Here is a 12,046-nt window from a genome sequence, read left to right as displayed (position 1 = left end):
TTTTTAGAAAGTCTGCAATGTGTTTTGGAACAAAAAAAGAGGGGGGGGGGGTATTCATTGTTGTCATGGCAACTGTAAGGTGATGGTTGTATATATGTGCGTTTTTGATGAAGGAGAAAAACGTTGCATTGCTCAATCACTCACTCATCGTAAATCCTACAGTGGAGAGGTGTAGACAGTGACTGTGCATGTGAGCTCGGGCTAATAAGATTTGCTCCGATGGCTCTCTGGGAGACTGCAGCACAAGTCTGCCAAGCAGCCATCACAAGCATGAGAATGAGCTATCTGTCAGCAGCTGCTGAACAGCTACTCCTACTAAGAAGTAGTCTTTGAATTCCCTTTTCTGCCTGTCTATGGATCAGGCTCATTCCTGTGAAAGATGTAGCGAGAGATAATCTAAACAGTCAAACCTATAGTGTGACTAGAAAACAGATGGGTACTGTAGTTTCTCAAACAGGATAGTGGATTTATTTGGGATCGTGTGTAGCTGGTGAACAGTACAACTTGGGTGTACTACATCCTATTTACACACGATTGATCAACATCAGCAATTGAATTTCTGATGTCTTCTACAATTGGTAGTCCAGAAATATGACAAAGGGTATATTCTGAAATGGCAACCTCCATGGGTGATCAAACCAACTGTCACTAATGGTCTTTTGAGTTGCCTCCAAATTCAGTCCCCGCAGACCCATATATTTAATGTTATAGACTGTATATAAAAGATGGACTTGGCCATCAACCATTTAGCACTTTGGCTGGTGCCATGTTGGCTCTTTCTATCCAGAAATGGCCACATTGGGAAAAAGGGTGGAGTGCTGAGTCAGCAACTGTTGCTGGGAAGTTTGGTTAGCACAATCATCTCTACGGTTTACAGAAAATGGTCTGACAAAGGAAAAAATATCCAGTGAGCGGCCATTCCCTGAGCCTTGTTGATGTCAGAGGTCAGAGGAGAATGGTCTTACTCCTTTTAGATGATAAGAACCGCTGAACCACTTGTCACAACCAAGATGAATGCACATTTGCAAACCTTGAAGCAGATGGGAAACAGCAGCAGAAGATCACAGTGGGTGCTACTCCTGTTAGCTAGGAACAGCGAACTAAGGCTACAATTCACACCAGCTCACCAAAATTGGATAACCAAAGACTGGAAAAGCATTTTCTGGTCTGATGAGTCTTTCTGCTGTAACACTTGGTTGCTTGCCTTGTATCTTCTATATATATCTGTATGTTTTCTTGGCATATTTTGGGCCATGTATGTCAACTGAGCATGATTTCCCTGTTAACGCCTAGTGTATCATATTTAAGACAGACTGTTTTTTGTGAGTTTTTGAGACTTCTGCATTATCAGTGTGATTCCCCCCTTGAAAAAGATAAATAAAGAAATAGACAGGCATAGTAAATATGGCACAAATTAAAAGTCATATGGAAATTCAAATTGAATTAACCATCTGACAAATTTGTCAGATGGTTCAATAAACTCTTCATTTTCAAAACAATTGAATTTTCAGGCCATCATTTAATATTTTGGGCTTTAAAGAGTTAAACCTATCTTTTTCTGACCATGTCCATCCCTTTGTGACCACAGTGTGCCCATCTTCTAATCGCTGCTTTCAGCAGGTGAATGTGCCATGTCACAAAGCTCAGATCATCTCAAACTGGTTTCATGAAGATGAGAACAAGTTCACTGTATTCTAAAGGCCTTGGTAAATACCTGGATCTCAATCCACCTTTGGGGTGTAGTGGAACGGGAGCTTCACATCATCGCTGTGCAGATTTTGTGTGATGTTATTATGTGAAAGGTATATTACCCATTTAGACTATATGAAAGTGTAACCCCATTAGTTTACAAGTGTTTTTGTGAGTTTCTTCTTCTTCTACATCATTAATGTAGAACACACCTTAAGTCCTAAAAATAAATTGATCAATACATTTTTAAATGGAGCAAATAGGATACAAATTTAAACGTATATATGCAAATGAATATTTAATTATTTCTTTAATTTGTCACAAAATCTTTTGAAAATTTGAATTCTCTGGCAAAGAATTTATTATATAGGGCGTGACCTCTTTTTGTGACATCAAGTCACTTGACATTACTGCTGCAAGATACTTCAAATTTGATACCAAGTAAATACAGGGCCAGTATTGCAGATACCAATATTGATATTGTTAACCAAAAGAGGCAGGGGAGGGCAGTGTGTCATGATTTATGAAATAAATCATCATCAATTTGCAAATTCTGAACACATTCTGAACAAATCACTGTGATTTTTACCATACTTAATTTACCATACTTTCAGCTATTCATGTTTTTTAGAAACTGTTTTTTCTTTTGGAGATCTGGAATTTAAATGCACCTGTTTCCAAAGCACTTTGGTTCAGTTTCTGTTGTTTAAATGGGCTATAAATAAAACACAGTTTGCTGTCAACACAAAAACATTCAGACATTTTTCTTAGTGCGTATTTAACACAGTTCAGTGGGATGCATACTGAACTTAAAGGATAGAAAAATGTAATGTAATTATTACATATTATATCAATATTTGGATCGATCCGCCCACCTCTGCTTCACATTTGTTTGGCTTCCTCAGCTTAGATGTCTCGATCTGTGAACTGGGCTCCCTTACTGTGTTGGTGTTGTTGCATTATAATGCCAAATTCAAAATGCGTGCTCCAGTTGTGGTAAAGATTGAATTAAAAAAAATGCTAATTAGCAGTCTTTGAGCACATCTATAAAACCAGGTTTGGCAGCAGCTATTCCCAGGCTCCGACACAATCTGTGTATGCCCTGAAACCCTGAGTGATTAGCATCTTTGATGCCAACAAATGTTATGTAAAAGAAATGTATTGTAGACCTCTTCAGCCATGTAAGGCTTTCCCTGTTTCCCTGAAACATTGCCTCAGATAGAAAAACAGTCAGCAGAGGGTTTAATCTGAAAGTCGAGAAAGACGCTGTGATGTAACTGAATATTGAGCTGCTGCTAACAGGTCCTTGGTGGTGGTGGTGGTGGTGGTGGTGGGGGATTGTTCTCTGAAAAAGGTTCACCCTTAAACCAACATGGAAAACAAAAGGTCTCTACGGTGCTATTAAATTTGAAACTTAATACTGGACAAAAACCATGTTTAGAAGAAGATTGTGAGAAGAGCTGGAAAGTACAGCCACTAAATCGACATTGTGGTAATTGTGTTTTGCCAAGGGGAACAATGAACGTTCTTATATAAGTCAGTTGGATACTATAATATACTCTAGGGGACTTAAAATACTAACTTTTTGAGCTGCGTTTGTATGTTGACTCAAAGCCATATGGGAGTGACAATATGGTTGCAGCAGGAGGCAGAGACATTTTCTATTCTAAGCATCTGGACAGGGGAAAGCAGATGGCAGACCACAGACCCAGAGGAATTCACCTTTCTCTGAGAATCATGCCATCAGCAGTTGCCACAGGTGACGACGGAAATGTCATCCGTGGCATTTCCTCTCTCTGTCTTCTTTTGTGACTGTGCAATGAAGGAGTATCGTGCACGGTGGAAGTCTGGTATTTTTCCACTCTGCAAACTGTTTCATACAGAGAAATTCAACCAATCCAGTCAGTGCAAGATGGTTCATACATTTTCATTATTTTGATAGAAAAACATCTTTAAACAGCACAAGAATTTCCACTGTGGTTCGATTATGAAATTTACTCCTATATCCACACTCTGATGTGGTTTCAGGGCAAGTGAGCTCTCTAGTATGTACAGGTAACTGTCCAAAAAGTCATTTGTGTGAAGACCTTCAGTATGGGTAATAAGCCTGGAAATGAGAAGAAACACTGTTATCAGCTGGTAGATTTTAAATGAGTAGCTTAACTTTTTACACAGTTTCCTCCCAAGAATTAGATGGGATACTGGATGTGTCCATTAAAGCTGCCCTTACCTTAGCTTAAGAGAATAAGAGCAGATGATATCCACATTATTTTCTAACATAAATAAAAATATTTCCTAAATATCAAATGAACATTTGAAAGTACTGTGCAAAACATGTTTTTGCACATTTCCTAAAGGAATCGTATTCTTATACCAGCGCACTCACAGCGGCTCTTCTATTTTCCACATGAAGTCTGACTCACTGTGTCTGAAAAAGCTTCCATCACAGACCACAGCAGAGAGTAACAAGAAGTTCATGGCACAAGATGAGTGGATTGAGCTGAATTAATTTTAATCTCAGATCACAGCACTTCACTTATAACAGATGAAAACTCATTAGCCTGACAGAGATCAATCTTGAACACAGCCTGTCCCTAAACCTCAGACTTCTTGGAGATAATAACAGCCCACTTTTACAGCAGAATAAAATCTGAAATAATGTACTTATGATACACATATTTTATAAACGAAGAGCAAAAAGCATCGGGCACGTCTGGAAACCCAATAGACCTCGGTTGGCCAAGCTGACTGCACATGAACAGACATGTCCGGATGCAATAAAACTAGTAAAGCATGGGAACGGACAATCCCTCTTCGCATGGCCATTAGAGCTAAGAATACCCTATTAGCTTTTATTTTGTATTTTTCAAAGGAAAGCACATTTAATGATCTGTGAAACGGGCTTCTGGAAGAGAAAGCCATGGGACATGTTTGCAGTTTGGAGACTGAAATTTTGAGATGCTCTTTGATGTTCTGTTTTTTTAAACTTCATGATCCTCTGCAGTGGCCACTTCATCTGCGCTCTGCTGCTAGCTTTCATCTACTTTATACAGCATAAGCTACTACAATTAGAGTCCCTGTAAAACGAGCAAAATACATGTCACTTTATAACAAAAGGTGCCATTAATGTTATATAAAGCATGACTATAAGTATATCATGATACACTCTCTCAGACAGAACAGAAAACCGATTATAACTTACTCTACTTAACAACAAGGAGCTACCTAACCCATAGCAGTCACTGTTAATCAAAGACAAACATTTAGAGAACCCCGTCATACATACGTATGATCCAAAAATAAGGTAACCGAGGAATAAAAAGGGCTTGATTGAAATCAGTGACAAGGCACAAACAAGTACACAATACAAAATATTGATACAACTACAAGCCACGCGCTCATTCTTAACCTCGCAATTAACCATTTTTATGACATTCACTTGCTTTCCTATTCTACAGCTTTTGATCCCATCACTTGGTCTTCAAGAACAGATGAGGTTTGCGCACTGGTCAGTGATCTGTTCGTCTTTAGGACTTCCTGTCCCACGAGTACGCAGGATGGTGTAAGCTTTGAATGAATGGATGACAGCTGAGCCAGTTAATATGCTGATGAAGATCGTGTGATATATTCAAAAGCTCTAGATAAAGGTAGAGGACCTCGTGTGCAGATTGACTGTTAATATCTTAGTAGAATAAGCTCACATTGTATGTTTGTTTTATTCTGAATGAAGGACGCACTGGCTGTTAAAAAATTGAGTTTTGGGTTTGTTACAATTTTTATCTCTTGGTTGTTTCGTCCATGCAGCATATTTCAGGCCATGCTGGATTGTCACACAATAAGGGCGTTTTTTTTTCCCAAGGCACAGCAAAAGACATGAGTAAGAAATTAACATTCAGTCACATGAGAAAATCTTTGACCCGCTGTAAAGAGGATTTAAAAGAAAAACAAAAAGAACAAAAAAACCAACAGATTGACACAAAAAACATGAAGTTTAGCACATATGAAATGCATACCTCATTTAGACGATATATAATTAACATGCAGTGACGTGTTACATAGCATATGTCAACTGAAAACAGCATGATAGTGCTTTATTTTACTGTTTGTCTTTGCAACATAACAAAACCTAATTTCAGCAATGACCTATTTGACCAACATCAAAAAAACTGGAAAATTTTATAAAAGCTTTTGAGTTTAGCAAACTTAGCAAAACCGAAAAACTTCTTCTGGAGATTTCCATGTTGTTCTCCTGCAGTGGCACAAAACAGACTCCATGGCATATTTGGAAAATGATGTAATTTTAGGATGCGCTTCTATTATACTCCATTTCTTCACAACTTAAAGGAACAGCTTCACATTTTACAAAACACTTTCTTGCCTGCACTTTGATGTATATATTAGTACCATAGCAAGTTAGCTTAGCTTAGCAGCAACACACCATAAAGCAAAGTCTCTGCTACTTTTAAACCAGTCTCTGGTTTAAAACCAGAAACTAGCTGTTTCCCCTCCTTTCAGGTCTGTATGCTAAGCCAAAGATATTGTAATTTTGTTATGGGCTAAACGAACAGACTGCTAGCTATGCACAATGCTATACGGTCATGGTGAAAACCTTAAATGATCTACAACACATGGCATATTACACTCAGTCGTTACTGATTAACATAAGCAATGCCAAAATGCAGAAGCAGTGTAAGAAAGTACACCCTTACTGCTTCCTTAGGAATTAAAAGAGAAAGTAGCAGTCAGGTCTTGCTAATCAATGCACTTGATTAACTGATCGTCAGTAAGTCTGACCAACTCGGTAAAAGCAGAGATTTTGACAGTTTGCTGGTCTGGAGCATTCAGATGTGTGCTAATGCAATGCCAAGGAGGAAAGGCATCAGCAATGACTTTCGAGAAAGAACTATTGCTGCCCGTCAATCTGGGAAACGTTAGAAGTTTTTCCAAGCAATTTAAAGTCCATTATTCTACAGTGAGAAGTGAAAAACATTTAAGACAGTTGCCAATCTTCCCAGAAATGGACATCACAGCAAATTCAACCAAAGGTCAGACCATTCAATCAGAGAAACTGAAAAAAAAGACGCAAGAGCTACATCTCAGAGTGACCAAGTAGTGTTTGGGAAGTGTTGCCAGGGGAAAGTCTCTTGTTTCTAACAAGAACATGGCAGCACAGCTTAGATTTGCCACATTGCTTCTGAACAAACTGTGAGACCCCTGGATCGATGTCCTTTGAACAGATGAGACTAAAGTGGAGATGTCTGGCCTCAATCCACAGTGAAAACCAACCACCTCAACTAATTGTAATGGAGGGATGAGGATTTGGGTTTGCTTTGCAGCTAAAGGGATCTGGGTATGTTAGAGTCACATATGAGGCCATCTGGTCGACAGCTAAAGCTCGACCAAAAATGATTTGCATAATAGGCCAATGATCCAATACAAAGCAACAAATCTACAACAGAATGGCTGAAAACGAAAGCAATCAGTGTTGGCCCAGTCAAAGACCAGACCTCAACCTGAATGAAATGGTGTGCATAAATGAATACCTCAATAAACTGAAACAACTCTGTAAAGAAGAGTGAGCTATTATTTCTCCAGAATAATATGAGAGACTGATGCCATCGCACAGAAAAGAATGACTGGGCTCCTACAAGCTACTGAATCATGACATGGATTTAGTTTTCCAGAGGACTGCTTCTGCATTTTTGGCTTAGATTTTTTTTAAATAAATAATGACTTGTTGTAATATGTCATGTGTTGTTCATCCTCGGTTGTATTTATCCAATTTTGTTACCTTATAAAGACACAACTTTTTTATTATGTCCTGATAAATAAAACCTCAGAACTGAAAGACATTTAGTTTGTTTTTGCCATGACTCTGTACTTAACCAGTGTATACAAATGTCTCCCTGGGGCCAAGAGATCTAAATTTCAGAAGGTAAACTACAGGTTTTGTAAAGAAAACCAAGTGCCTGCCTATTTTCTGTGTAGACTAATCCAGACGCTACTCTACAGTGCAGCTACTGCACATGCATTCTTTAGGTGGACTTGAAAAAAAGTATTATAGAAATAACTACTTACCAGGGTGCCCGTGTGTCTACAAGTGAAGACAAGATTCTTGGCATCAACACCCCACAAAGTTACTGGTTCTGCCTGTAGGCTAGCCCTTTCTCCATGTTTCGAGTCCCCAAGTTTCAGTAACGTTACACAAAGACGTAACAATGCTAACAGTAAAGTGAGTTTGACGTTTAAAAGTACTTTCCAAACTATACCCTATATAATGCCCTCAGAGTATCTCGCTACGCCTACCAGAAAATTAGTGCACAATCAGTGGTCATTAGTTCCAACCTGTGCTAAGCTAAGCTAACAGGCTACATGCTTTATTTTCTTACCAAACTGTGAGCAAGAAAATAGATAGCAGATTTCCAAAAAGCTCAAGCTATTCCACTTTGACCATATGTACAGTCGAAACATAATTAGGTAAGGTTTTGATTAAGATGAGACATCTCTGCAAATCATTGTACATCCTCGATTCCTCCCGCCCCCAACCCAAAGCACAATATCAATGACACCAAAAATACTGTAGCAAAAATATCAACCTTATATTGATAATAGTTACAAGCTTCAGGTTGAGTCAAGCTGTTTGCGCCTCCGTTTAGAGCGTACATATATTACGGTACATCTCTGAGTTACATTTGGCCCTCCGTCCGTCTGTCTGCTGTCTCACTGCAGATGGCTTCACAACTAGCTGCCCTCACCCTCAGCCTTGCCGAGCTCTGCTACAGAGGAACCAGATATCACCTATGCCCAAACCCCTCTGTCAGTCTGTCGGGGCAAGCCTGTTCACACCACCCACTCTGATGGGAACTTTCGCCTCCACTCATTTCCAAGCGACACAGCATGGATAGAGTATCTCTGACTGAAACCATAATGCAGTTCTATTACAGTCTGCATCACTTGTAACCTTTTTAATTTGCAAATTAAGCCATAGAAGAAGACAGAGTCCGTATCAGCATCTGATCATTTAGCTAAAAGAATCTGTACATTTAGCTTGGTGTTATGTTCTGTTGAGCTGTGTCTGATGGGTTCGGCAGATTGTTTAGGCAAATGGCTTTCTTCTGCAACTGTGATGTTTAAGAGCATTTAGCTCCTGTATTCTCAGGCTCCGTTACTCTTCAGGCTCTTCAGCCTTACTAGCAAGCACAGTCTAGTCTCAGAGTCCGAGGCAGCAGCGTAGTTGGAGTCTGAGGTCAGTGGTGAAAACGCAGCATTGCGGCATTTAGTAATCTGTGTTCTTCAGCTGAAGGACACGTAGAAGTCAGTTTTGGGTGGAGATTTGGTGTTACTGGTAGCCCATGGAGCTGTCCATGAGCGTGGTGGAGCAATAGAGGTCTGGTGGGTCTTGGAGCTCAGTCTCATGGGTCTGGGTGTGTTCCCCCTCTCCTTCTTCTTCCTCCGCTGGCCCACGGTTTGAACTCTGAGAGCTGGCCATGGCGCCATAGCTGTGGTGGGCTGGGGAGGGCATCGGAGTCAAAGCCAGCTCTGGCTCCAGCAACACAGATGCCACAAAAAGCTGAGGGAAGCAGATCAATGCACATTTTGGAATTGTGTCATCCAGTAAATCACTTTATTCACAGGCAGTGTGTGCCTGGTTTAAAATGGAGATAAACAAGAGACCTTTCACATGCTATAACTTGCTTTGACCACTTATCTATCCCACATGGAGATGGTTCATCAAAAAGCTCTTTCAACTTCTTTCTCCTGTGAATTAACAGTTCAAACATCCTGAGCTTGTTACTATTCCCATGTCATGGATATTATATTGGTTGAGTTTTTGTTATGTCCCAATTAAGAGAAAAAGAGAAAAACTATGTTGTTATAAAGTCAAGATGGAACTTTTTAGTGATATATTTGATTTTATTTGGAATAACCCCAGTGCTTGTCTTCTGAGGTTGATTCTTTCACAACCTTAAGAGCATAAGAGCATATACTTCCTGCCATAAAAGACATCTACAGGAAGCGGTGTCTGAAAAGGGCTGGGAAAATCATCAAAGACCCCAGTCACCCATCACATGGACTCTTCACCCTCCTGCCCTCTGGGAGGCGCCACAGGAGCCTCCGGACTAAGACCACCAGGTACCGGAACAGCTTCTTCCCCACAGCTGTCAGACTCCTGAACTCTGCCTCCTGACATCTGACCCACGTTAAACTCATGGACTGAACATACACACACCCACAATGGACAACTGTACCCTCAAACACACAATAATAACATGGACTGAACCACCACTCACAACCACTAGCACTTTATATAGCCTCTGTAGAAACTATCTACACCCTCACTTACCTTAACTGCACTACTGTATAGCTCTGTGTAAATAATCATTCTGTACATTCGATAATCTTTAATCCTACAACTGTTTACAACTTGCATAGTTCCCATTTCTGTATAGCTGTATATCTCAGATTCTGTAAAGTTATTTATTTCATATTCTGTATAGTTTTTCATATTTATATCCTGTTCATAGCCTGCACATAGCTTGTACTCACTACAGCCTTTACATACTTAGTTATAGAATATTCACAACATACTTCATACCGTGTACATTATAACATACCATAATAGACCCATTTCTGTAGTATACTTATATATCTATACTATTGCTAATATATATTGTAATATATCTATATCACTAAAGCACTTCTGGATGGATGCAAACTGCATTTCGTTGCCCTGTACCTGTGCATGTGCAATGACAATAAAGTTGAATTCTATTCTATTCTATTCTATTCTATTCTATTCTATATGGCTCTCAGATCTCATGGAAAACTAAACAATTAAATCTCATTCAGTGGAAATCTCATCCAGCACACAATCCACTGATATATTAACTTAAATAACGTAAGCCTTCTCTGTCACATTTAGGTCTCTCTCCAATAATATGCTTTGGTTGTGTATTGGCCAACAGAGAAAGAAATGGTACTGTACACTGGAGGCGGTGGTGGATGTTACGGTACTCCTGTCTGCATCAGTGAGCGTCCCGTCTGGCTGATCAGACATCTGAAACAAAAGAGACAATGCATGGGAAAAATATTAGTTCAAATTCAGTATAAGTCATCTTCAGCTGATTTTGTCTCTGTGACACTTGGTGGCGCTGACCTGGTAGCTTGTTGACTTGTCTGGTTGCTTCCTAAGGCACAAGCGGAGGAGGTAACAGACAATGCAGAAGATGTGGGACACTAAAGTGAAGAGGGTGATCGGATGCATTGGACCTGTGACAGTGAAGGGGAAAAACATGAAAAATTACAATATTACAGCATCCTGACAATCCACCGATCTTTATGAATTTTTATGGCAGGGATATTTACCTAATCGGAGCACGGAGAAGAAGAGCAACCAGAACATGCAGAGAATGGGAGCTACAATGACCTGGCTAATGGCTGCTCTGTGGATTCGCTGGTTGAGTTTGGTGGGAACATAAGCATAGTAGATGTTGTATCGATCGACCATGTGCTTCAGGATCGCGTAGAGCAGACCTGGAAGAAAAAAGTTAAACAAAAATGCACTGATGATGATGTCTGCAACATGAAAGAGAGACAAAGTTATCTGATCGATGTCAACATCACACACAGGGTTTGATCAATCTAATGAGGATTGTGATGTACAAAAAGCAGAGTGTTTGTTTCCTGAGTCCAAAATGGGACTTGATGGGATTAAATAGCTGAAGGCTCGGGCTCCCATTCTACTTTTGGAAACTCTAAGAAAAACAAATAAACCTGCAGTAAGTGATTTGTTGTATTTTATGATACTAAAAGGTCTGACAGATGTAATGGGATGTGAGCACTCAAGACTTTGTATGTCAGGACTAGGATTTTAAATTAAATTATGGATTTAAGAGAGGAAATTAAAAGATACTAATACGGGATAAATATGACCTCAAACTCATTTACATCATAAAACTTTGAACTCAGACCAGACCAGTGACAGATATTTAACTAAACATCTAATCCCTGGGATATCCTTTAATAGAAGAAAAGAAATGCAACTTCAACAGTGTGTCTTGTTTTTTTTCTACGTGTTAAATGTACAAATTTACAGGAAAAGAAAATTTTTGTTAATTCACAGAAAATTATTCTTGTTTATTTTATAGTTTTAAAGTTAGAAGATAGAAATTTATGCATTCATTCAAATTTTTCCAAAGCCTTTTGGTGAGTCAGATTTTTGTTTTTGCCAAACAGGTTCTTGCCCCCGGGCCTTATTTTTTACACCCTGTTCTAGTCCCTGTTTTTGATCAATTGGAAGCTAATTTTAAATTTTTTGCCTTTAAATTAAAAAAAAAAAAAATCTATTGTCTTGGTC

General features: G+C 39.2%; 1 protein-coding gene across 1 annotated transcript in view; it reads right to left on the bottom strand.

Moving 5' to 3' along the window:
- Positions 1–4,200: 4,200 nt before the first annotated feature.
- tmem63c (transmembrane protein 63C) overlaps positions 4,201–12,046 on the bottom strand; it is a 45,488-nt gene continuing 37,642 nt past the window's right edge. The window contains exons 20-23 of the mRNA XM_085391821.1: positions 11,056–11,223; positions 10,847–10,959; positions 10,676–10,747; positions 4,201–9,259 (exon numbers count right to left, since the gene is read on the bottom strand). Coding sequence (XP_085247947.1) covers positions 9,029–9,259; positions 10,676–10,747; positions 10,847–10,959; positions 11,056–11,223 — 584 coding nt within the window. The 3' untranslated portion in view covers positions 4,201–9,028. The remainder of the gene's footprint in view (positions 9,260–10,675; positions 10,748–10,846; positions 10,960–11,055; positions 11,224–12,046) is intronic.

Source organism: Rhamphochromis longiceps, linkage group LG19, assembly GCF_057381845.1.
Source record: "Rhamphochromis longiceps isolate RC_006_pf linkage group LG19, R_longiceps_female_GT1.1, whole genome shotgun sequence".
In the NCBI taxonomy this organism is placed as follows: domain Eukaryota; kingdom Metazoa; phylum Chordata; class Actinopteri; order Cichliformes; family Cichlidae; genus Rhamphochromis; species Rhamphochromis longiceps.
The sequence above is the reverse complement of the archived record's forward strand: the minus strand, read 5'-3'. Positions and strand labels throughout refer to the sequence as shown.